Source organism: Equus przewalskii, chromosome 16, assembly GCF_037783145.1.
Source record: "Equus przewalskii isolate Varuska chromosome 16, EquPr2, whole genome shotgun sequence".
NCBI classification, from domain to species: Eukaryota; Metazoa; Chordata; class Mammalia; order Perissodactyla; family Equidae; genus Equus; species Equus przewalskii.
Genome location: NC_091846.1, coordinates 29,294,600 through 29,320,012, shown reverse-complemented (window position 1 = coordinate 29,320,012; position 25,413 = coordinate 29,294,600). Strand labels below are relative to the sequence as shown.

Sequence of the window (25,413 nt, the reverse complement as noted above, 5' to 3'; positions counted from 1 at the left end):
TCTGCAGAGTCCCTGGCAAGAAATATTTGTTAAGTGGATAAATGAATGAATGAGAAAAAAATAAAGGAGCTAAAGATAATAGTGGATTAAAGTCACAGGTGGGTCCAATAGTATATACATATCGTCCATCTGCCCTAAAGTATAACATCTGCGGTCCCAGGGGCCCATGGATCTATTGAATGTCCCCTGAAACTGGTGGGCTGAAGGTCAGAGCCAAAGCTTCAACGTTAGGAGAAGCAGCCCAGCGGTAAAGATTAGGAACAGAGAACAGATCAGTGAATTTAGTTGAGGACTAGTGTTTGGGCCCTCAGGTGTCAGTTGAGCATTGATTATTCATTAGATAATGCAATTGCACTCAACAAAAGGCACAGCAAGAACCCTGGATGGTTTTAAATAGCAGAGTTGGCTATATGAACCCTTTGGGCTTGCGTGCTCTGTGAGAAATTAAATGTCGTTTCCCAGGAATAATGCCCAGGCACAGCTTTTTAGGATAGCTATCAAATTGGCCCAAATACATCATTCTTTTCACATGCTTTCTATTAAATTTCAGTAACTGTTTCCAAGAAGTTAGACTCCAAGAACCAGAATCAAGGATGCAGGCTCCAGGATGGCCAAGGGGTGAGATGCAGGTCGCCTGCAGGCCTTGTGCAGTGAATTAATTCTCTGAGTGCTGGGCCTGGAGGCCCCGGAGGACAGGGCCCCACTTAGGAACCTGCACAGGCCAGCTCCCAGCTGTTGCCTGATGTTTCTGCTGTTCAGATGCGCTGATGGATGCTCTTATTCCACTGCGTCTCAAAAGTAGCACCTGGAACCTGGTTATAAAGCAACTTAATATGGAAATGACAATTTTATATGCAAAGCAGATGTGTGCTGCTTCTGCCATTTCTCGGGCATATGCAAAACGTACAGGGTGTCAAAACCTCAAAATCGCTCTTTAAAACACAGTACCTGTTCTAATTCTGTTCAAATTTCTAAAACGATGGTTGGCACAGTCTTCCTGCAATCGATCCCAGAGAGCTTCTATCAACCCCCTGATAGATGATTTCAGTCCTGAGTATTTCCAGAAAGAACGGTTCTTTTCTTTGAATAGTCTGCCAGCTGGTCTGAGAAAAGCAGGTGCAGATCTTTTAAAATACCATATGTACTCGTGTGCTTTCCCAGCTTCCCTCCCTCCCCCGGCCACAATTTTGAGAAGGGGTTGTTTTGGTGGTTTTATTTTTTTTCTTCTACACAAGTTTCCCCAAGACTACGATGGTCAAAAGCAACAGTCATAAAAACAATGAAAAGTGTTAATACTAGTGATTTTAATTTTAAAGGGGATCTTTAACACTTTCTATGTGAAGTGCTGCCCATGTTTGAGGATATGTCTAACCCACGTGGACCCGCCAAGGCTGTTTTGGGGAAAGGAAGAGAAAACTTGACCTGTATTCACAGGAAGACTCGGCTGAGAAGGACACTGCTCAGTCAGCTTCCTGTGCTCCTCTGTTCTCCTTAGAATAACTGAGGCAAGGAGCTGGGTGGAGTATTTCTTTGTGGTCTCGCCAGCACCGCCATCCTGCCCTCACATTAGATTTTTCCATTTTGTGCCAGAATGAAAATAAAATCACAAGGCCCTAGCTATCTTTGATACAAGCCTAGAATAGCAACTAGAGGAATAAACAGCTCCAATGCCTCGCTCATTGCTCTTTCAGGTAGAATCCTATTACATTTAAAAGTATCCTTTGAAATTCTGATTAGCCCGAAGCCTTTGAAAGCAGATAGTTATGCAGCAGCCCATCTAACGCAAAATTCCCTAGCTATCTGACAGCTCCCCAGCCTTTTGACCCTACGTCCTCTGGAAGCCTCTGGCCTCCACAACCAGGTGGTTTGGTGTTCAGTGAGGTACAAGCCCCCCTGATGGGCACATGAAGCTGGGGGCAAAGCGCAGAACCGGTCAGGTTAGGGGAATAATTATGCAAACTGATCTGAGAGAACAGAAAGCATCGATATAAATACAATCAGAGGGAGGGACACAGCCTTCATTTATTCACTCACCGTACAAACATTTACTGAGCATCTACTATGCGCCAGGTATGCTGCTGGCTACTGAGAATGCAATGGTGAGAAAAGCAGACATAGCCCCTGCCCTCTGGAACTTAGAGTATGGTGGAGAGACAGATGTTAACAAATGATCTCAGAAACCACAAACAGCAGCTGCTGAGGCCAGGGTGACAAAGTGAGGTCCACAGGGTCCTGAGAGTGTGTGGCGAGGGCTTTGACTGGGCTGCGGAAGCCAGGGAAGGTTTCCAGAGGAAGCTTTGACCTGAGATGCAGAAGATGAAGACGTGAAGGAAGGGATCCAGAAGGGCCTTTGCAGTGGAAGTTGTCCTGGTCCTCAGTGCAATCCGACCTGCACAGACAGTGGGCACTGATTCAGCGGCCTCACTCAGGCAAATACCCGACCTGAGCAGGGCTGAGGGGCTCTCGTCTGTCATTTCAGATTTTCTGAGCATTTGCTCTGGGTAAGACACTGTGCTAGCCCTTTACGACCACTGCCACACCCATTCCTGACAGCCTCCCTGGCAAGTCGGCAGTGTTACCGTCTGCTGACCAAAACAGGTGGAAGACTGGATTTGGCTTGTGGAGCTTCCTTTGCCAATTTCTGGTCCAGAATATGTTGACCTAAAACAAATTAACTGCCATTTATTCTACTAGCAAAACAGCAAAGAATTACATTTCGGGACATGCGGTCTACAGAGAGCCACAGGCAAGTCCCAGGAAACAAAGGAGAGAAACATCCCTTTAAGCAGTTGGGAGGGGCTGCTGTAAACCCAGAGTCCGCTGGAGGAGACTGGGAGTGCAGTGGCTTTTCCTTGGCTGAGTTATGGCAGTCTCTCATTGGCTGAGCTGTTGCTAGGCAAGAGGAATTTCTCCCTTCCTTCTTGCTGGGGCAGAAAGTAGTATCACTTCCTGTTGGAGATGCAGGTCCCTCTCTTCCTGTTGGGATCTGTCCTGTGTGCTTTGCTGGCACATGCATGAGAGTTCTCTCTTCTGGCCTCCCAACTCCATTGTAAATGAGGTTTCTGGTTATTAGTTTTCACAAATGCATGTGTAGTGGCTGGAGTGAGAGCAGCCGTCTTGGACCACGAGGTGAAAGTATCTTCTGAGGATGGCCAAGAAACAAGCTAGAAGAAGCCTGAGTTCCTGTTATCGCTAAGGTAGCTTAGTTCCCTAACTACCCAGTGAGCTAGGGAACTAAGGGTCAGAGAGGTTGAGCAACATGCCCAAGGCCAAGCAGCAAGTGAGAGGCTGTACACCAGGATGTGAACTCAGATCCACGTGCTTCTAAGTCTGACTCATCATCCCGCCATTCGTCAGCTCAGCTCAGGGATTTGGCATCCTCACCTCAGCTTCCCAGCGTGGTAGTTCATCACTCGAAGGCTAAGGCTTTCTTCTTTAGGTCTAATCAAAATCTCTCTTGTTTGAAAGTAGCCCATTCCTCTCCTCTTTCATGTAATACAGGCAACAGTTTGCCCACAACTGCCTCATTAAACACACACACACACACATACACCTTTAAATGCTTGAAGACAGAATGTGGGCACAACACCACTCTGCTTTCTCTCCTCCAGGAGCGACAACCCCCGGCCTTCCATAAAGCAGCAGTCTGCCCCCAGAAACAAGCGCAGCATTGCCTGGAGCAGGAGAAGGGCGGCAAGGCTCCCAGCAAGCGGCCAGTCCAGCAGCTGCAGAGAAAGAGACATTTTTGGAGTCAGAGACAAGTTGCAGGGTTTGTCCATAGCCCTTTAATTTTCTATTACCCCGTGATTCTTTCCACTTCGGTGACACTCCCAGAGCTACGAACTGAGCTTTTGGATCTCCCCAAGGAATTCAGCAGTGTCAGATCCTTAGACACAAGACACTCAATCGTCGGAGGAATTACTAAAGGGCTCTCCCACCACTGGTTCCAGGGAGGGCTTCCCACTGACAGCCAAAATAAAAAAAGAAAAAAGGTGCTAAAACTCAGCTCACTTGCATTTACACCTTGTAAACCTCATTTGCATGTGTCACAGCTAGGTTCCAGTGTGTGGAGCTGCAGAGACAGCCACCAAACGTTGCATCCTGCCAACCCCTGGGCCTGTCAGTCACACCGACCACAAGTCAGTTACGCTGACTCTCCATGCCCCTCCCCACCTGCGGGTGACACAAAGATCAGTCACAAAGTTTTATTTGTGGCCTCAGTTCATCGAGATGGGTGGAAAATTCCGGAGGTGTGCAGAATATAGGACACACCCCTGGAAAATGCGTGCTTCATTCCTTGCTAGAGCTTTAATCCTATGTTCTTCAACGGTCTCCTACTCTGGTGAGTTGGGCTTAACCACACATGAATGGTGTATTAGTCAGGATTAGGCTCCTTAGCAACTGACAGTAGCTTAAGCAAGGTAGAACTTTATTTTCCTCATGTAAATGAAATCCAGAGGACTCACAAGGCGGCTGTGTGAAAACTGGGAACTCAGGCTCTTAGCTTACTTCTCTGCCACTCTCAGTACATGACTTCTACCTCATGGTCCAATATGGCTGCTCTCACTCCAGCTACCACACATGCATCGTAGGCCAGGGCTGAGCAAAGTACTGCTCTCAAGCCAAATCCAGTCCTCCTCCTGTTTTGCTAAATAAGGTCTTATTTGGAACACAGCCATACCCATTTGTTTACATTTAGTCTGTAGCTGCTTTTGAAGTTCAGCAACAGAACTGGGTAGTCGCGACAGAGATCACATGGCCCACAGAGCTGAAAATACTTACTATCTGGTCCTTCACGGAAGAAGTTTGCCAACTCCTATTCTAGACAGAAAAAGAAAGAAGGACAAATAAGGTCACAGCAATCCAGGCCATTTCCCAAAAATCACTCAGAACATTTCTGCTTCCGTCTCATTGCCAGAATTGAGCGTCATAGCCATATCCAGCTACAGGGAAGACTGAGAAATGTAGTCTTGATTCTAGACGGCCACGTGCCCAGCTAAAACTCCAGAGGTGTCTCACTAAGGAAGAAGACGAGAAGCGATTTGAGTCAACTTGCTGTCCAGGGACACTTTTGGTGCCTCAGACTCAGGGTCTGGACAGAGACAGGCTGACTGGCTTTCTCGGCTGCTACCCCAAGTCCACAGACTGCTTGGCCGCTGGGTTTTAGGTCCTAGACAAGGGGAGAAGGTGTGGAAAGAGGCCTGGGTGAAGCTGAGCCCCTCCCCCTACTGACTATGGCAGAGCCTGCCCCACGAGGACTCCTCGCCTCCTCTACTTTGAGCCACTGCTGGTTTCTGCTGGACGTTACACAGAGCCCCCCTCTGAGGCAGGCTCCCCGGACCAGTGCTATCACACCAGCCACAAGGGAGGAGCCAGAAGCAATAAAAAAGGGGATGAGTTGAGAGACAGAGGCAGAGATAAAGAGAGAGATGCAAGAAAGAGGCCAGAAGAAAGCTTTAAGGCAGGGATAAAACTTTCTTTACAAATATAGGTATGAAAGAACGATTCGTTGCTTTATTTTCCTCATTAAATCGAACTCTAAAACACCATCCTGCTGAACTGGTCAGAAATTCACTGTAGTCAGTATTGGGGTGCTCTCCCCAGATTCGAGCAAAGATCCCAGAGGCCTCTGCAGTGAATCCTCCCATCAATGAGCCACACCAGGCACCCGGGGACACCATACGGTCCCTTCAGGTGAGGCTGGGAGACCAGGAGAGCCGACTCCCTAGAAGCACACCCCCCCTCCTCCCAGCCTGGCCCCCTCCCCAGGGCATGGCCACCTGTTTCTTTCCTAACAGAGGGAAAGCTCCAACCACACCCCTGCTCACACCCCCAGACGTGTACCCCATTCTCTCCTCCTCTCTGGTTCTCAGAGTAGCTTTCATTTTTGGCCCAGAACAAACCTTGTAAGCAAGGAAACGCCAAGAGCCTGGATACCTGTTGGAATGGGAAGTAGTAAGAAAAAGAGTAAAACTTCTATTTTATAGATAGAAATAGAGTTAGAGATGACCAGGCTTAACATCTGTGTTAATATCTGCCAAGTTAACCTCTGTGTATCTCCCCTAGCCTGTATCCATTTGCATGTCTCTCTGAATCTTTTTAGGTCTTGACCCCAGGCTCGTTTGCTCCTGTTGCAGGCGGCGGGGTAGGGTGAGCAGGTGGAATGATGACAGGTCTGAGAGAGAGGAGGACATCTTGAGCGCCCCCTGGAGGCAGGTCTGCAAAGAGCCTGAACTTGCTCTGATGATAAGCACACCTAAATTTCAGCCTATCCTAGAACAATCATTATGTCAAGGTCCTTGTTGTCAGCAGAAATTGATGATTGCTAAGTGGGAAATATCCAGATACTACTGATGAGTGGACTTGGACGGCAACCTGTGCAGAGTTCCTCAGAGCAGGATAAACAGAGCTAATATTCTGCCCATACGCACCAGGAAGGCTGTGCCCGTTGTTAAAATACTGCCAAACTGGTTGGTAAAAATCCACTGCTGTGAACTCCCAAGTACCACCCTAGCCACTTGCCATGATCTCCTCAACTTCCCAAAATCCAGCAATTAAAGCGCCAATGCCTGGCTCAGTAGGAAGCCTGTAGATCCTGCTCCTCAGCTAAGGCCAATCCATTCTGACTGGTCAGGGCCCATGCCATACCTGTTGCTGAATATTTTGAAATCACCCTAGATTAGAATGTTTTGAAGGAGGAGAAACGTGAGGCAAGGAGAGGGCTCACTTCTGGGGTCACCATGCACAGTTGTGCAGGCTGTTCACTGCACAAATTCTCCTAACTGAAGGAGCCAATGGGAACTGAATCCCAGCCTGTGCTCTTGCCAAGCCATGTGCCCTGCCATGGGGCTGAATCTATCCAGAGGAAAGGCAGCCTTTTTCTAATGTACACAAAGGTGCCATGTGTTCTAGCAGGCAGCTCACTTCAGAAGCTTTATTTCAATCATCCAGGCCTGAGTGGAAGAGGCCTGACCTAGGATGGGGGCCATAGACTGGAAGTCAGAAATAGATACAAGAGACGTTTTGGAGCATAACACATCTTACCAAAAAACCTGATCGGTTAGAGGTAATGAGGGAGAGTGAAAATATAAACTTGATTCCAATCTGGGAGACTGGAAGACAGTGTGCTACTGACAGAGAGAAGAAGGACCAGCTGGAGAAGTGATGGGAGGAATTTTGCTTCCTGCCCACTCTCTGGGAAATTATAGCTGGGTATCCAAACACAATGCCCAACCAAGAGACACAGAGAGGAGCTCAGGAGAGGGGTCATGGCTGGAGATGGGAGCTGGAGTCCCACACATTTGAAACCCGTCAGGGGCCTCTGAGAGAGGACAGAGGAGCTAAAAGAGCAGACAGCCCCCTGAGAGTGAGATGGTGGTGAAATCAGGGTGTAGCTCCGTATGATAGAAAACACACGGGGGTTTGCACCATCAGAATTGGATTTAAATTTTTCCTTGCCGTTAACTGGCTAGGAGCCTTGGCAGACATTATTTAATTTCTCTGAGCCTCAGTTTCTTTGAAAATTGTGGTAGTAATACCTACTTTACAGAGCCATTGAGAGAATTAAATTAAGGACGTGAACTGCCTGCACAATGGCAAAGTGCTCAACGCCCGTGACCATTATTAGAAGTATTATTACTATTATTATCAGCAGAGGGTTGCGTTCTAAGTCTTAGGGAATACCAACAGAGCAAGACAGGACACATCCAGAACCAGCCAGGAGGTATCAAAAGGACATACGGTAAGCAACAAACTTCCCAAGATGTGTCCTAGGGCTATGCTTTTTTCTCCTGGAGACAGAATTTAACATATGAATGTGATTTTGATAAATGACATATAATATGAGCTTGTCTACGAATGAACTAGAATCGCCTCTGAGCTGGGTTTGGCATCGGGAGAGCTGACGTCTGGGAAGGAGCAATGCCTTAAAGGCCCCAGTGAAGAAAGATTCAGTGAAACCCAGATGCTGAAGCTGCCTTGACCAGCCTGGAGTTGGGCAGGAGTGGTGGGAGGGGGCCAGCCCTTCCTCAGGGAGCTGGAATCAGGCTGGGGGCTCTCAGGGAAGAGGGACCAAATGTTGCCGGGTATGGAACCCAGAGCAGGCAGAACAGGCAGGATGGCATTCCAGTCTGGAACTGGCGCAACGCATCTAGGGCATCACAACTTCCTAGAACTGCTGTCCAAGGTACAGGGCCTCCTGCCTTGGCCTGCCCAGTCTGGAACTGAATCTCCGACACTGGGTCTGCCCTGCTACCTCTCCTGACTCACATTTACTAAAATTAACCAGGAGTCTCCTGCTGTTGTGTGGGGGCAAGGAGTCAATATTGGGTCCCTGGTACAACTGAAGGAGATGCTATTTCATTCATTCGTTCATTCTACACATATTTATTGGTGGCTTCTCTATGCCAGGCACTAAGGAGAAAGCAGTGAATGACCTCCTCTCTAACCGATGTCCAGCCTCTAGCCCCTCCTGACCTCGGCTGAGCAGAGCTCTACTCTTCTCCCTTTACCACTGCCCCACCTCTTGGCTCAAAGATGCTGAAAACTTTCCCATGGACTTCAGATCTGGCCTCTCTTTTGCCTTCCAGCAGTTGCCCCAAGCCGCTCCCCTTCCCTCACCGTCCCCCCACCACCACCACACTTGTCTGTAAAACTCACTCCATGTCCCTTTAGTTTAAGCCTCCCTGTCAGCTTACTGTATATAATGCTTTGCTGTTTGTAAAGGGCTTCTGCATTCTTTATGTCATGGAACCCTCACCTCAACTCTGAGATAGGTGGGGCCAGAATTATTCACTTCATTTAACAAATTTGGAAACAGAATGTTGAAACCAGGATACCAGCAAGACATCCTGTGTCTCTCCACATTCTCTAAATTCTCTCTTAAAATATCGTATTATTTTATGTATGACTTATACCTCGCCCACTTCAAGAAATGTGAATATTATATTGTATTCATCTCTAACAGGAGATATTTTAGTCTCTGGGTCTTTTGGATATTTGTGGTTATAAATGAGCTTGGGAAGTACACAATGGCCATTATTCCTGCCCTACACTTACTCTCAAGTCCAATGCTTGGCCTAAAATAGCCCTCTGCTTCTCACAGGAGTTCCCTGAGCTGTCTCCCCTTCTTAAGTGAGGTCCTAGAATCCAATCTCCTCTCCTGGGCATTTATCACTAAATTTATCACTAACCACATTACGCTGAGGTTGTGCAATGGTGTGGCTGCCTTCCCCACTGACCATAATGTCCTAGAGGGCAGGAGCTTGTCCCCCAGTGCCCAGCACTGTGGATGGCACACACAATAAACTAAATTCTCCTCGTTAGATTCTTCCTCCATATTATACACGATCCCTTCTCTTCTGATTTCCCTGCAGAGGAACATTTATCCTCCAGGCCTCCCAGAGTGTCAATATTCATATTCAGGTTGTTCTCAGTATTTGTTCCACGGCCCTGAGTACTTCTGTCTCCGTGATTGATGCCCCTAAAAGGCAGATGGTTTAACCCAAGTGTGAAGCACTCAGCGGAGCGTAGTTCCACACTCTGAAAGTTGCTTGGTAAAATGTTTTTGATCCTGGGAGTCGGTTGATGGTGGTAAAAGTAAAAGCCATTAGGACTGTGATTAATGAAGATACTTTATGCAAGTTTTCCCCAAGCACGAGAGAGAGGACATGTAATCCCATTACCAATACTCAATCTTTCACTCTTGGGGGATTTCCTCACTAATTAGTCTGGAGCTGTAATTTAGCCCATACTTTAAGGAATGTGTCACATGAGGACACTTCTAATTTATTTCTGACCTTCCCTGGATTTAGAGGCGCATATGCCTTTGACCAGCTTTTCTCCCAACTGCTATTTTCCTGCCGCAAAAAAAAAAAAAGTAATAATTTGTCCAAGACCTGAGAAGAGGAAACAAGCTCAGAGCCCATACCCTGGCTTTCAGCCTGTCTAACGGTTTTGTCCAGCTCTCCCACTGTTCCCTCAAGCCTGCCTTCTGATGACCCAGCAGAAGCAGCTTTACACTACATTACTAAGATTCTGAAATGGACAAAGAAATGTAAGCAGAAGTGAAGTGTGTCATATCTGGGTGGAAACTTGAAGAGCCAATGCACAATTGGCTACATTTGCTCTTCCTTCTGCCACATCAAGGAGAAAGTCCCAGATGGTGGCTACTTCGTCAGTCTGGGTCCCCAGGTGAGGATAGCATACAGCACATCCCCCAGGCCAGCTGTGATGGGCAGGCAGAGTATGCAAAAAATATACTTGTTGTTTCAAGTCACTAAGATTTGGGGATTCTTTGTTACTGAAGCATAACCTGGCCCATCCTGACTGATACAATTCTCCTAAGTTGGAGAACTCCTACCGCAGACTTTGACGAGCTGCATTTTGCTGTTGCCCCCTGAATTTCCTCTTGGAGGCATACCTCCACAGTTGTCCTCAGTGAGCAGTCGTTCTGATCCTGGTAGATTCCATGGCTCCTTATCACTAGAATCATCCTCCAAAATATTCTGCTTATGGCATTCCACTCCTGGAAAAAGCCACTCCACTTCTGCTTTTCCAGAAATCCAGCAAAAGCCTCTACTGGGGTTTGATGGAAAAGTGTGTAATCCATCACACATCCTATATTGTTCCCTCCTCCCAGCTCCCAGCCCTGAAGGATGCAGGGCCCGGCAGGGCCCCCTGGCCACTGAGGGAACAGGAGTCACCCAGTCGCCATGTTCTGACAGCCTGTCACATTATTTTTCCCTGTGGGGGCTCTGATCCTTCCATCTAACCCTCTTCTCTGTCCTCTGAGACCATGGGCCTCTATACAAGGCTCCCCAGGCAAAGCAAAGCAAGATTAATGCCCTACAAATGGCCGGCCGTGCCCGAGAGGGCTCTCGGTTCAATGCGTGGAGCAGCCCATTCTTCCCCATCCCGGGTTCCCACACTGGACACCAAAGCGGGAGCTCGGAGCCAGGGCAGCAAGAATTCAACCTTCATTCATCCCCAAACACAAATGATCCGCCACACTCCCCTAATCTCCCTCTCGCCTAATCTCCCTGGCCCTCTCACCTCACCTCCTCAGCATCCTTCTGAAGGCACTCCAGGCCTTCTGGGACTGACAGGTGATTCACACTGCCCTTTGGACAGAGGAGCTGGAATCAAGAGAGGATTCAGAAAGTTTTGGGGGGGGAAATACTCATTTAAATATTGGCCACAGAGCCTCCTATCTCCTATTCTTGCTCCCACCAAGGGACCTCTTTCCCTGCTGGCCCTTATTAAAGCGCAATGTGTTGGAGCACTGCAGGCTGGATGATGGGCTAAAGCATCATAAATTAGCATTAATGCCGGTGGTTATTTGCATCCCAGTTCCCAGGACATCCAGGTAAAAGCTTCCTAAGGGTTCGGCCTAAGAGCAAGACTTTGGGGACCTCCGGGGGCTGTCGAGAAATACATATAAGAATGATTCCATCTAAATTCCCTGAGAGGTTTCGTAGACCAAAGCACCTCTGAAGGACAAAAAGACAACTGTAAAATTACCTGAAAATAAATGCTTCTAAAGTGTTCAGAAATAATCCAGGGTGAGGGGAATGGGGAGGCCGATAACTAATCCATCAGCTCTTTTTTTGTTTTTATGCCACATCTAGACTTTTTTTTTTCCCAAGGCCTCAGCCTGTCACCATGCAGTTTATCAGCTGTCACTCCATCTCGATTCTGGGTGACGTGAGATCAATGGCCTAAAACTGCTCTCAGATCTACAGAGAAATTTATAACACCAGGCTCTGCCATGCCCTGGCTGGGCCGGGTCCCAGGCCTCTGAGGGTGAGGCTGCCATGCAGACTTCATTTCCATTTCAAAAGTGGATTGTGACCCACTTGGAGCAGGCGAGTTCAAGCCGTCTGATGCAAAGAATGGCCTGAGTCAGAAGTCTTCCGCACTTACAGAACAATGACTTTGAGGGAAGGAAAAAAAAAGACTGGTCAACGATTAAAATTCTTTCTGCCTTGAAAAGGCTCTAATTTCCTGCTTCAATTTCTTTTCAATCATGTGGGATTTATTAAAAACAAAACCCAAAATTTGCAGCAACATGTTTTAGGCTCTGAAAGCAATTCATCCATCGAATTTATCCAACTACAGAGTTCCCGCACATGGTTTAAGCAGACATTTGTGGTTCTTTTGCTCCTCACTGAAGGCTCCTTTGGTTATCTACACCTCTTTTTTCCACCATGTACTCGGTAATCAGTCCTAATTCTGCCTCAAAGTTCCCATGACCCATAAACAAGTTCCTAGGAGCCCAGGCCACATCCTACATCCCACACTTTCCAACCAAAGTGAAGTGGGCTCGGCGAGCCGAGGAGTTGAAAGACAGACTTCTTGGACTCTCAAGGTCTAGCAGTAGTGCTCCTTTATTCAGAGAATAGCATGGGGACAGGAGCCATGGGCAGTGAAGGGCTGCAATGTGTTGAGGGTTGGGGCTAAATTTATAGGCATGGGTATGTGACTTATTTTTACTAGACAAAGGCAAGATGATGTAAAAGTTAATTAAATGGTATGAGTGCAGGTGGGGTCTGGTTATGGCGTGGTTGTATAACTTTAGAGATGAATCACATAGACGGACAGGTAGGCCAGGACACATTGGGCTTCTCTCCCTGGGGCAGACTAGATCCACATCAAAAGGGCTCCAGGGAAATCCTTAATTCCTGCCCTCACATTGAATCTTCAGGCAATGAGGGGAGCACCGGCTCTCTGTCCACACCCCCAGGCCGTGGCCAGCTGCGGAACTGCCGGCTTCCGCCCCACCACCGTTTCTCTTGGGCAGACGGCCAACGAAGACATACTGAAGTGACTCTAGACTTGCTCCTGGCTTTTCTGAACAAAAAGCCACCTGCTTTTTCTCCCCACCACTGCTGTGCTCCTGCACTGCCCTGGGAGCCAGACTTCAGAGAGAAGGCTCCCAAGAGGAACCACGGTCTCCAGGGGACTGTGATGCCCAGGCTTCACCAAGCTGTTCCTTCCGCGCTGCTCACTTCAGCGCCCTCTGGCTAGAGGAGGAGACAGGACCGACACATCAGCAAACACAGTCCCCTGGCTGAACCCACAGACAGCAAGTGCTATCTCCTCTCTGCCCGGAATCTCTTGGGATTCGGCCAGGTCACTAACTAGCTAGTCACTGTTCCCTAACCAGTCTCTTGAGAGAGTTGCCCTTCCCCTCTCTGCCAGATCAAAGTCCGCCAGTGTAAGCTTTTTGCTCCACTTCCCTTCCCGCCCTTCTTTCGCACTCCCTTTTCCCTGGTGAGTCTATTGATTTCAGGGGTGACATCCTTCAACAGCTCCCCATTGCCTTAAGAATAAAACTGGAACTCCTTAACATGGGGTATGAAGCACCTACCTGCTCGCCCTGGCTGTCTTCACCCCTATGCCCCTACCCCAGCCCCTCATGGCGCCCTACACCCCAGCCCTCAGACCTTCATGGCCCTGAGCTTGCTGGTCGTCCTCCAGCAGGAAATGCCCTGTTCATCTCCACCCCTCCCTCTCTCCTTCTACTCCTAGCTTGTTTCTACTCATCTGTCAAAACTCAGCTCAGATGTCACCTCCCCCGGGTAGCTTTCCCTGAGCATGCCCACTCCCCAGCAAAATTGGGCCCCCTCCTCTGGGTTCATACAGGCATGCAGCACACACCTGCACCACCGCTCTTGACGTGTGGCACGGGTCCAGGTGTTCCACTCTCCCAAGGACTGTGGGCAGCAGCAGTGTGAGACTTCATCGCGGCACTCCTCACACACAAGGAGGATGCCGTCTCCTCTTCTACCTTCCCGGCCTCTGGGCTGGACGGAAGGCTCTATGATTCCTTTAATTCTTTCTTCTTAATAAACTTTTTATTTTAGAACAGTTTAAATTTACAAAAAGATTGCATGAAAGTACAGAGAGTTCCCATAAACTCCATACCCAGTGTCCCCTATTATTAACATCTTACATTATATGGCACATTTGTTACAATAAATGAACAATATTGACACATTGCTATTATCTAAAGTCCATTCTTCATTCAGATTTCCTTGGTTTTTCCCTAATGTCATTGTTTTTTTCTTGAGGAAATTAGCCCTGAGCTAACATCTGTTGCCAGTCTTCCTCTTTTTGCTGAGGAAGACTGGCCCTGAGCTCACATCCATGTCCATCTTCCTCTACTTTATATGTGGGACGCCTGCCCCGCATGGCTTGACAAGCGGTGCACAGGTCTGCACCTGGGATCTGAACCAGCAAACCCTGGGCCAGGGAAGTGGAACATGCAAACTTAACCACTGCGTCACCAGGCAGATCCCCATAATGTCATTTCTTCTTCCAAGATACCACGTGACATTTAGTCATTGTGTCTCCTTAGGCTCCTCTTGACTGTGACCGTTTCTCAGACTTTCTTTGTTTCTGGTCACCTTGACGGTTTTGAGGAGTGCTGCTCAGGTATTTTGTAGATTCGAAGATTGTATTTGTATCTTGAAGATGGAAGATGTCTATCCTTCAATTTGCATTTGCTGTTTTTCTCATGATTAGACTGGGGTTTTGTGTTCTTGAGGTAAAGTGCCATTTTCATCACATCAAGGGTACACATTATCCACATGACCTGTCACTGTTGATGTTGACCTTGATCACCCGGCTGAGGTAGTGTCTGTCAGGTTTCTCCATGTAAAATTACTCTTTTCCCCTCATTTCCATACCATCCTCTTTGGAAGGAAGTCCCTATACACAACCCACACCAAGGGATGGGGAGTTATGCTCACCCTCCTAGAGGGGAGAATATGTACATAAATTGTTTGGTATTCTTCTTTTTTTTTTTAAGTATACACTTTTTTTGGTGAGGAAGATTGGCCCTGAGCTAACATCTGTTGCCAATCTGCCTCCTTTTCTCCTCTCCAAAGCCCCAGCACATAGTTGTATATCCTAGCTATAGGTCATTCTAGTTCTTCTATATGGGACACTGCCACAGCATGGCTCGATGAGCGGTGCGTAGGTCAATGCCCAGGATCTGAACTGGGGAACCCCCAGCACCGCCAAAGCAGAGCGTGCAAACTTAAGCACTGGGCCTTGGGGCCAGCCCCTAGTATTCTTCTGATGGGGAGATTCGTCTCTTCTCTCCCATTTATTTATTCATTCCATCACACATTTATATCAGTATTGATCATTTGCTCTTTAATCTCTGTTCCCACAGCACCTACCACGTAATCTGGCACTTAGTGAGCTCTCAGCAGTGTTGGTTGAGAGACTGAGGGTGTACGGACTGACTTGTGTCCCCTCAAACTTCACAGGTTGAAGCCCTAAGACCTGGTACCACAGAATGTGAGTGTATTTCGAGACAGAGCCTTTGCGGAGGGAATGAAGGTTAAATGAGGTGATAAAGGTGGGGCCCTATTCCAATAAGACTGGTGTCCCTTTAAGAAGAGAAAGAGATGCCGGGGGCAAGCGCAGGGAGAGAGAGGGCGGCCATCAGCAGCCCAGGAGAGGGGCCTGAGGAGAGAGCAGCCCTCCCAGCACCTTGATCCTGGACCTCCGGTCCCCAGAGCTGCAAGAGAACACGTCGCCGCTGTTTAAAGCACGCAGTCTGCGGCATTTGGGGATGGTGGCCCTAGCAGACTAACAGAAAGCGGAAGCACAGGGGCCAACGTTTTTTACACACTGGTTCTGTGCGTAAGTCCCAGGAGGTCACTGGTGCTCCTAGGGTCCTAGGAGGGAAAGTCCTGTGGGATACTCCTGCTCCCCCAGAACCATGGGTTGCTGTCCATTAAATATTTGTTTCTGTGGTGGTTTCAGTCACGACACACGGCTTCTGCGGAAGTGGGTGGTAAAAATGTCTACTGAAAATTCTTCTTTGTCATCCTGTGATCTTAACCAGAGAGTAAAGAACCAAAAGATTTTGAAATGACATGAAGGTGGAAAGTTGCTTGAGCCTTCACACAGCCATTTTCTCCTTCCTTTGGGATCTATACACCTACCACCATATCTATTATTATTTCCAGGAGGAGAAAAAAAGGAATCAGAAGGATAATTGTAACTAAAGCAAAGAAGCAGATAGGAAAGGGAGAGGGTTTTTTTCTTTCTGAACAAATCACTCACCTATAAAATGAGAGGTTTAGATTATATGGCCTCTGATGTTTCTTCCCTGTGCTTTAAAAGGAAATGATAACTAATGTGTTCAGGGCTTCCTAAGCACTGGATATGGTATCTTACGTGGTCCTCAAGACAACCTTACAAGGTACTATTTTTATCCCCATTTTGCAGATGAGGGAACTAAGATACAGAAAGACCAAGTAACTTGCCTAGGGTCACACAGCAAATCAGTGGTAATGTTCAGATTTGAACCCAAGCAGGATGATTGCAGAGCCTGTGTTCTGTTTCTTATCAGGTAAAGTGGGTATTCCAGGGTGAGCTGATGGACAGAACACACAAAAGGATGAGTGGCCCCAGATCTGGAAATAGTCCAGGGTTTGTGAGCTTCTGGTACTGGGATCAATCTAAAATTAATGTTTAAATAACAATTCCCTTCACCCCCAAACTGTTTCATTGTCTGACTGCTGAGTTTGAATGAGAGCTATAGAAGATGCTGCTCTGTGGTTTGGTATTAAAGTTTAAAAGTCATTGTACTGGTATTGACAGCCCAATAAGGTGGGGGGGGGGGTGCAGGGAACTTCTTAAAAAATAGAAAATAAGCATTTGGGTTATAGAAAAAACCTCGGTTGCATTTCTAGAGAGTAAAACCCAGCAACTTAGGAATTCTAAGAGATTTCTCCAAAGTGTGCTTTCGTTAACAAGAATGAACTGGACGCCCCTGAAGAGCTGCCTGTGTTCTCGGCTTGGCCGAGCACTTGCTGCAAACTTCTCTGGAAGATTTATCAGATGGGGTGAGCCTGTAGGAGGAAAAACGATGGGCCCTGAGTTTTTGGCGTTTTTTTTTTTAAGTTAAAAGGTTCAAAAATAACCCCTCTCCTCATCCATCCTTAGAATTACACTTCCCAGCAAAGCCTAGTTCCCTTTCCTGGTAGATATAATCCTAATTAAAAATAAATTACATGCTGTATAGAACTTGAAATGGAAAAGATAATCCTATTACATATGAGAATATATCCTGATTTTCTTTCCCGCTAAACTGTGGGAGATATCAGATCAGGCTGAGCCCTCCATTGTCGCCGCTTTGAAAACTTTCCTAGGGCCCTAATCCGTCACGTGACGCCGGTGTCAATCTCGGGGTCTGCACGCGAGTTTCACAATGCGGGCATTAGGCTCGGTGACAGAAACCCAGCTTTGCGGAGCCCGCAACATTTGCATTCCGAGAAAACGCCGGCCATTGTGGGGCTGTGTTTGTTCTCAGAATTTCGAGACAGTTGCCGACGAAGTTGCTAAAACCGAGAGAAAGGGGCTCCTTTGAGCCTGCCCAGGCCTTTGGTATGATAACAAGTCGATTTGAGCAGCTTTTGTGGGGCCGGATCAGCGCCCGGGGAGGGCGAGCTCCCCTCCCTTCCTGCGGCCCCACCTCCCCGGATGGTCTGCCTCCCCGGGGAGTTGCTGTAGGCGCTGATGCGCTATTTTAAATCGTATTTCCATAATCTGGGGGCTGCAGGCGGCGGGGCCAGGAGCTCACTCTGCTCGCGTGCCTTCACACCTCTACGGCCGCCTCGGAAAGGCCTCGGCTCGCCCGCCGCGCAGCCGTGCTCGGCGCTCTGCTCCCCGGCTCTCCGCCCGGGCTCCGCGCTCCGCGCTCGGCGCTTCCTGGCGCCGCCGCTGTCGTGGCCACTTCCGAGCGGTCGAGGAGCTGGCAGCGGACAAAACGCGTTGGACCTGCTGCTAGCCGCCCCACACCCCTCCCGCCTCTTGCCTTTTGCCAGCTCCCCTACTCTTCCCTTTGCCACCTCCGCAAGCACGTCTTCGTTTATTTCAGTCTTGAGAATGAGCATTATGACGTGGAAGCGATTTGAGTAAAAACATTAGGTAGTTTCGATGTTCTGGCCTAACAAAAAAACCCAAATTTAAAAAACGCGCGGCTGGGCTCCCGCGGTCCAGCCTAGAACTGCGGGCGCGGGGGGCGCAGGCGTGGGGTCCGGCTCCCAGCCACTCGCGGGCGGCCGGGCTCTGGGTCAGTGTCTACTCACGGGAACAGCTGAAGACATCCTTTCTCTGCGACTCCGGACCCACTGCCCTCTCCCTCCTTGCCCTCTCCCCGGGTGCTCGGCTCAACAGCAGCAGCGCGGCGCGGACCTGACCTCCCCGGGTTGCGCGCGTGGCACCCGTGAGGCCGCTGTCCAACTACCGAGTTCTGAATCTGTTCGCGTCTGGGCCGACCAGGGAACAGGGGTGAGGAGGGAGGGCGGGACCACCGGAGCGCCGAGGGTCACCAGGAGGTCTCAGGCCGGAGTGGGTGTGTTGCAGGTCTCAGAAAGAAGACAGACAATTCTTTGGGCTGCACATACCCTCCAAGAAACGTCTCAGGCGGGAGCAGAGAGAGAGCAAGCTATTAAATGAAAGATGGGAGGGAGAAAAAAAGCGGAAGAGAAGCCTGAGAATTGGGCTCCTGTAGGGGGCGTAGCCCTTTCCACGTCCCAGCGCGGCTGCAGTTGCCCGGTCTCATCGCTTTTCGCACTCCCGGGGCTGCAAGGTGGAGGAGGCGGGAAAGGGAACCGAGAGGTACGACCGCTCTGAGAAAGCCCCCAACTACCCACCGCCCCACTCCCTCGATCTCATAAGAGCTTTTACTTATTGATGGCTGGAGCTGCATTTTTTGCTCTCTGGCAACTCTGAGCACCTCTTTCACCCTCGCTCACCCCCAGTACCCACTCAGCTCCCTTGCTCGTCTCCCTACTCTGGGGAGAACTCCTGCATCTCTTCTGTGAGGACCTCAGAACACATTCCCTCGGGTTTGAGGGAGAGGAAAACAAAGACAGCATGCTGACAGCAGGGCTAAAATCAGGATTCAGAATAATGTTTACTGAATGCAGTCTGCTTATCAAATCCATCACCTTTAAAAAAAAAATCCTTCCATGCGTGACTTTTGTTGTTACCTCTCCTCCTTCGTTTGTATTTGCATAGCTTGCTCAATAGAGCTCTTCAGTAAGAATTCCTCTTGTTCCTCCTTGGAGCCCCGTCTCCCTGGTCTCCAGGGATGCTGAAGGGGGGATACCTGTGGGGGCAGAGCGAAATGCCTGGCCAGCTCTGGGACCCACCCAGCCCAGAGTTTGGCAGTGCCGAAGCTCCACACTGTCGTAAGCAGATGGTTAAGCCCCCCCAGGTTCGTGCCAGGTTTCAACGTCATGCTGTGGTTTTGTTCTTCTGGGACGGGATGAGAGTAACTTCCCAGAGCGGCCCTATTAGAACAGAAAGAAAATCCTCTAAATAGGCGGAACAGGGCATCAGGAGGGGAAGTTCTCTAAACGCACTTTAATACGAGCCGGGTATTGTGTGGAATTCAGCGCCCATCACCGTTTAGCGGAGAGTTATGGCAGTGATTGGGGATGAATAGAGGAACATAATGGATACATGTGGCGTTTGCTCATTATATTCAAGTTAGCCCGACTCCTCTGTGGAAACTGTTCAACTTTCTCTCCCCTTAGCTTGTCACAGTGAAATAATACAGACATTGGGGCCTCCAATGGGATCGCCTGCCACGCCATTCTATTTCCACTGCTAATGAGGGCTTCATAAGCCTTTGATACAGTCTGATCTTTGAAACCTTTCCAAATCTACTCAAGCCTAAGCTAAATCCTATTTGGAACTTTTTTTTTCTTTCCCTGCTAGCGCCCAGGGCTTAAGAAAGCCATTTGGACAGTGACATGCATACTAACACATCGCAGGGCTCTTTTCTGAAAGAGAAGTGGCAGCTCTGATCACTGGGGCTCACACGAGCAAAACACAATCGCGTACACAAATTTGAATAAAATCAATTTTCCTTTATCCTTCAGGTTCCTTAATCGAGAGGCTATCCGGGCGCCGTGGGAAGCAGGGAGAGAAGATGAACAGAGCAGAGTCTCCCTCGGCAGAGCAAGTCTGTGCAGAGAGGTCTGCGAGCGTTAAAAAGACTCCGAGATGCAAAACGCAGAGAGTGGGTGGGAGGTCCGGGCCGCTGGGGTGAAACCCCAGGGTGTTTGCTCTTAGTTCAAGCAACCGGTATGAGAGGGGCATAATTAACAAAACCATCCACTTCTTTTATTCCTGGCGACCTGTGCCAACTTCTCTACATGCAGGGCGCTGACAGGAAAAGGAAAAAAGCAAAAGGACTTAAAGAAACAAAGGAGAGATTCCCTAATTTTCCTTCCTTGCTTTCCCCTCTAAGCCTTTCCACATTACAGGGATTGTTAGCGGCTGGTGTAGGAGCGGCGCAATGGTGAGGGTGCCATTGGCTGCCCGGCTCGGGTGATTTGCATATCGGCGGCTATAAAGGAGGAGGCGGCGCGAGGCTGCGCAGCTCCAGCAAGGAGAAAGGAGAGAGAGTTGCCGTTTGAGGGCGGGTCCGCGCGTCCTTAGAGCCCGCCGGAGCCTCCGAGCTGCAGCCCCCAGATTTCTCCCTCACGGAGCTTGCAAAGATCGTGCTCCGAGGAGCCCGGGACTCTACGCCCGCACCAGCAAACCAGAGAGGAATCTTCCTCAGTCTTTTGGAACAGCACTTGGGGCTGGCGGCATGAGTCCAGCGAGGCGCGGGGGCAGCCCCTGCCTTTTCCCCTTGCAGCTCTTCAGCCTCTGCTGGGTGCTCTCAGTGGCCCAGTGCAAGACAGTGCGATACAGCACCTTTGAGGAGGACGCCCCTGGTACGGTCATCGGGACCCTGGCTGAGGACCTGCATATGAAAGTGTCCGGAGACACAAGCTTCCGCCTGATGAAGCAGTTCAACAGCTCGCTGCTCAGGGTACGCGAGGGCGATGGGCAGCTGACCGTCGGGGACGCGGGCCTGGACCGCGAGCGGCTGTGTGGCCAGGCCCCTCAGTGCGTGCTGGCCTTCGATGTGGTCAGCTTCTCGCAGGAGCAGTTCCGGCTCGTGCACGTGGAGGTGGAGGTGAGGGACGTCAATGACCACGCGCCGCGCTTTCCCCGGGCCCAGATCCCCGTGGAGGTGTCCGAGGGCGCAGCGGTGGGCACGCGCATTCCCCTGGAGGTGCCAGTGGACGAGGACGTGGGTGCCAACGGGCTGCAGAGCGTGCGCCTGTCCGAGCCGCACAGCCCCTTCCGCGTGGAGCTGCAGACGCGCGCGGACGGCGCCCAGTGCGCTGACCTCGTGCTGCTGCAGGAGCTGGACCGCGAGAGCCAGGCCGCCTACAGCCTGGAGCTGGTGGCCCAGGACGGCGGCCGCCCGCCGCGCTCTGCTACAGCCGCCCTCAGCGTGCGCGTGCTGGACGCCAACGACCACAGCCCGGCATTCCCGCAGGGCGCTGTGGCCGAAGTGGAGCTGGCGGAGGACGCGCCCGTCGGCTCGCTACTGCTGGACCTGGACGCGGCCGACCCCGATGAGGGCCCCAACGGCGACGTGGTGTTCGCCTTCGGCGCCCGCACCCCGCCCGAGGCGCGCCGCCTCTTCCGCCTAGACCCGCGCTCGGGCCGCCTGACCCTGGCGGGACCCGTGGACTACGAGCGCCAGGACACCTACGAGCTGGACGTGCGGGCTCAGGACCGCGGCCCCGGGCCCCGCGCCGCCACCTGCAAGGTCATCGTGCGGATCCGCGACGTCAATGACAACGCGCCGGACATCTCCATCACCCCGCTGGCCGCCCCGGGTGCGCCTGCCACCTCACCTTTCGCAGCTGCTGCCGCCGCCGCTGCTCTCGGAGGGGCAGACGCGACCTCGACTACTGGGCCTGGGACACCAGAGGCCAGCGCCATCTCGCTGGTGCCAGAAGGGGCGGCGCGCGAGAGCCTGGTGGCGCTGGTCAGCACCTCGGACAGAGACTCGGGAGCCAACGGGCAGGTGCGCTGCGCCCTCTATGGGCACGAGCACTTCCGGCTGCAGCCGGCCTACGCGGGCAGCTACCTGGTTGTGACCGCGGCGTCCCTAGATCGCGAGCGCATCGCGGAGTACAACCTGACGCTGGTTGCTGAGGACCGCGGCGCGCCCCCGCTACGCACCGTGCGCCCCTACACAGTGCGCGTGAGCGACGAGAACGACAACGCGCCGATCTTCACGCGGCCGGTCTACGAAGTGTCTGTGCGTGAGAACAACCCCCCAGGCGCCTATTTGGCCACGGTGGCCGCCCGGGACCCGGACCTGGGCCGCAACGGCCAGGTCACCTACCAGCTGCTGGAGGCCGAGGTGGGCCGCGCAGGGGGTGCCGTGTCCACCTACGTCTCGGTGGACCCGGCCACTGGGGCCATCTACGCGCTGCGCAGCTTCGACTATGAGACGCTGCGCCAGCTCGACGTGCGCATCCAGGCAAGCGACGGCGGCTCCCCTCAGCTCTCCAGCAGCGCCCTGGTACAAGTTCGGGTGCTGGACCAGAACGATCACGCACCGGTCCTGGTGCACCCAGCGCCAGCCAACGGCTCCCTAGAAGTGGCGGTCCCCGGGCGCACAGCAAGGGACACGGCCGTGGTGCGCGTGCAGGCGCGGGATGCGGACGAGGGGGCCAATGGGGAGCTGGCATTCGACCTGCTGCAGCAGGAGCCGCGAGAAGCCTTCGCCATCGGCCGCCGCACGGGGGAGATCGTGCTCACTGGCGACCTCTCGCAGGAGCCGCCAGGCCGCGTGTTCCGGGCGCTGCTGGTCATATCCGACGGCGGCCGGCCCCCGCTCTCCACCACCGCCACCGTCAGCTTCGTGGTGACAGCAGGCGGCGGGCACGGGCCGGTGGCGCCCGCCAGCGCGGGCAGCCCAGAGCGCTCTCGCCCACCTGGCTCTCGGCTCGCGGCGTCCGGGCCGGCGCTACAATGGGACACGCCGCTGATCGTCATCATCGTGCTGGCAGGGAGCTGCACGCTGCTGCTGGCTGCCATCATCGCCATCGCCACCACCTGCAACCGCCGCAAGAAGGAGGTGCGCAAAGGGGGGGCCCGCCGGGAAGAGCGGCCCGGGGCGGCGGGCGGCGGAGCCTCGGCTCCCGGCTCCCCGGAGGAGGCCGCCCGGGGAGCCGGGCCCAGGCCCAACATGTTCGACGTGCTCACCTTCCCTGGCAGCGGCAAAGCGCCCTTTGGCAGCCCCGCGGCCGACGCGCCCCCGCCCGCGGTCGCCGCGGCCGAAGTCCCGGGCTCGGAGGGCGGCAGCGCCACCGGGGAAAGCTCCTGTCACTTCGAGGGGCAGCAGCGGCTCCGCGGCGCGCACGCCGAGGTGAGGCCTTCCTTCGGCAGGGCGCCCCCCTCCGTGCTCCGCGGACAGGCTGGGGGAAGAGACTGGAGGGGTCTGGGTGGGTGTGCGCGGGAGATGCCTAACCTGTGGCACTTTTTTTTGTTTGTCTCTCGTCCAACCCCCACCCTCCTCCCCCTATTCCCTGCTGCAGCCGTATGGTGCCTCCCCCGGCTTCGGAAAGGAGCCGGCGCCCCCCGTGGCGGTCTGGAAAGGACACTCTTTCAACACCATCTCCGGCCGAGAAGCAGAGAAGTTCAGCGGCAAAGACAGCGGCAAAGGGGACAGTGATTTCAACGACAGCGATTCGGACATTAGCGGGGACGCCCTGAAAAAGGATCTCATCAACCACATGCAGAGTGGTGAGGACTCTTTTTCCTGCCTAGTTCAGCATTCCTCCTCTCCCTCCCCTCATGCCTCTGCTTGCCCCATCTCCATCTCCGTTCCCAGACCCCTTCCTTCTTCCCCAACTCTTCTCAGTCCTGGAGGTCCGGATCCCGGCCGACCAGATAACAGTGAATTTCAAAATGCCAAGTCGAGGCTGCCACACCATTTGAATAAAGCACACTTCCATCCTGTTGGGCAGAGGAAGGGGTGATGCTAAGTGAGGAGGGGAATTCTGCTTATCAAATTGTTTTGCTTCCAGCAAAAGAAGCTGAGCCCACTTGGTATTAAGTGGCTTTACAGGAAACAATGTCCCTTCAAATGGTTAATCACTGGCCTTCCTCTTCATGCACGCTTTCCTTTTCAGCCACCCTGACCCTGTCTGACATTGTGCAGATGGAGACGGAGGTGTGTGGAATGTCAGTGATAATCATCATGCTCTCTCCCTTTCTCTTTAATGTCAGGACTGTGGGCGTGCACGGCTGAGTGTAAGATCCTGGGCCACTCCGACCGCTGCTGGAGCCCATCCTGCGGAGGGCCCAACACGCATCCCCCGCCTCACGCGCCAGCCCAGATGTCAACCTTCTGTAAGAGCACGTCCCTGCCTCGGGATCCTCTGCGCAGGGACAATTACTACCAGGCCCAGCTGCCCAAGACAGTGGGGCTGCAGAGCGTCTATGAGAAAGTGCTACACAGAGACTATGACAGGACAGTCACTCTGCTCTCCCCACCCCGTCCAGGGAGGCTCCCAGACTTACAGGAGATCGGGGTGCCCCTCTATCAGTCCCCCCCTGGCAGGTACCTGTCCCCAAAGAAGGAAGCCAATGAAAATGTGTAATCCCACGCTGCATGTCTTCACACATACACAGGTCACTCCGAGACGCCCCTAAGTTATTGACCGGTTTCAGTGTTGTATATATAAATATGCAAGATGTGCCTTAAAATGAAGTTGTTGGAAGCTATTTCCAATCACCTTGGTACTGTTTGGTATTTGCAAACAAAAATGTAGTTAATGTAATTTTTATGAAATGTGTGCAGTATTTAATTTTTCTTATCATGCTATTGACTTTAATTTCACTTGCAGCTTGCCATTTTCTTAGTGTTTTTAACCTGTACATTGTGTAATGTAATGTTTGTATATAATGAAATTTTGTTATATTTTTATATAATAAAAGCTAAAGTGGAAGTTGTTGCCAAAGGAACTGTCTGTAAGACAAAAAACAAAACGCGTTGGAATTACTTAACGGAAATTTATCTTTCACCTGAAACAACCTAGTGTCTGAGAAGTTTTGCCTTGCCAAGTATAACTTATATATCTTGAGTCTGTGGTAGGTTTCAAGTTCGATGTTATTTAATTACATTTGGTTTTCTGTAAACCATGTCACTTATAAGCACAGAAATAAAGGATTTGTCATGTGTTTGAAGAATCTGCTAATTGCTTTTCACGAAGTTGCCTACAGTCAGACTTTCACAAATAATCTGAGTACCAGAATGAAACCTTGTTTCAAGTGCTAATTATTTGGGCATTATGAATGTTCACGGCAACATTAAACCTGTGGGATTTCAGGTGTTGAAAAGTCTCATCCAAGTATTAAAAATATTTGTTGATTTTGTAAAACATGCATCTCCGTATACATCAGGCACTCTGTAAAATTGCTGCCCTCGTTTATTCACTCAACAAATATCTATGGAGCATCTACCAAAAGGCGGAGGAACACTGTTTGGGCTGTTCATTCACTAATTGAACAAAC

The 25,413-nt window shown here is 51.1% G+C and overlaps 1 protein-coding gene and 1 long non-coding RNA gene across 4 annotated transcripts; one reads left to right on the top strand and one right to left on the bottom strand.

Moving 5' to 3' along the window:
• Window positions 1–1,284: 1,284 nt before the first annotated feature.
• LOC139076460 (uncharacterized) lies at window positions 1,285–21,928 on the bottom strand. Its single transcript, XR_011528090.1, has 3 exons — window positions 21,738–21,928; window positions 4,783–4,821; window positions 1,285–3,725 (listed from the first exon to the last, which is right to left on the bottom strand). It is a non-coding gene; the product is annotated as an uncharacterized lncRNA (long non-coding RNA).
• Window positions 20,285–25,089, top strand: LOC103544028 (protocadherin-8). Of its 3 annotated transcripts, XR_011528089.1 has the most exons (4): window positions 20,424–22,972; window positions 23,113–23,263; window positions 23,433–23,640; window positions 24,127–25,089. XR_011528089.1 is itself a non-coding variant. In XM_070578859.1 (3 exons), the coding sequence occupies exons 1-3, from the start codon at window positions 20,633–20,635 to the stop codon at window positions 24,498–24,500; spliced, it is 2,922 nt and encodes a 973-aa protein (XP_070434960.1). In that variant the 5' UTR covers window positions 20,285–20,632; the 3' UTR covers window positions 24,501–25,089. The 3 variants fall into 3 exon arrangements, 2 of the variants coding, with proteins under 2 accessions (XP_070434960.1, XP_070434961.1); XM_070578859.1 differs by lacking the exon at window positions 23,113–23,263 and having other exon boundaries at window positions 20,285–22,972; XM_070578860.1 differs by having other exon boundaries at window positions 20,409–23,263.
• Window positions 25,090–25,413: the final 324 nt, after the last annotated feature.

Bases quoted from the DNA above. Each gene is read 5' to 3' on its own strand.
- LOC103544028 (XM_070578860.1), top strand. From the start codon at position 20,633: ATGAGTCCAGCGAGGCGCGGGGGCAGCCCCTGCCTTTTCCCCTTGCAG. The intron at 23,264-23,432 runs GTGAGGCCTTCC...TCCCTGCTGCAG, and splicing joins TCCGCGGCGCGCACGCCGAG to CCGTATGGTGCCTCCCCCGG. The intron at 23,641-24,126 runs GTGAGGACTCTT...CTTTAATGTCAG, and splicing joins CATCAACCACATGCAGAGTG to GACTGTGGGCGTGCACGGCT.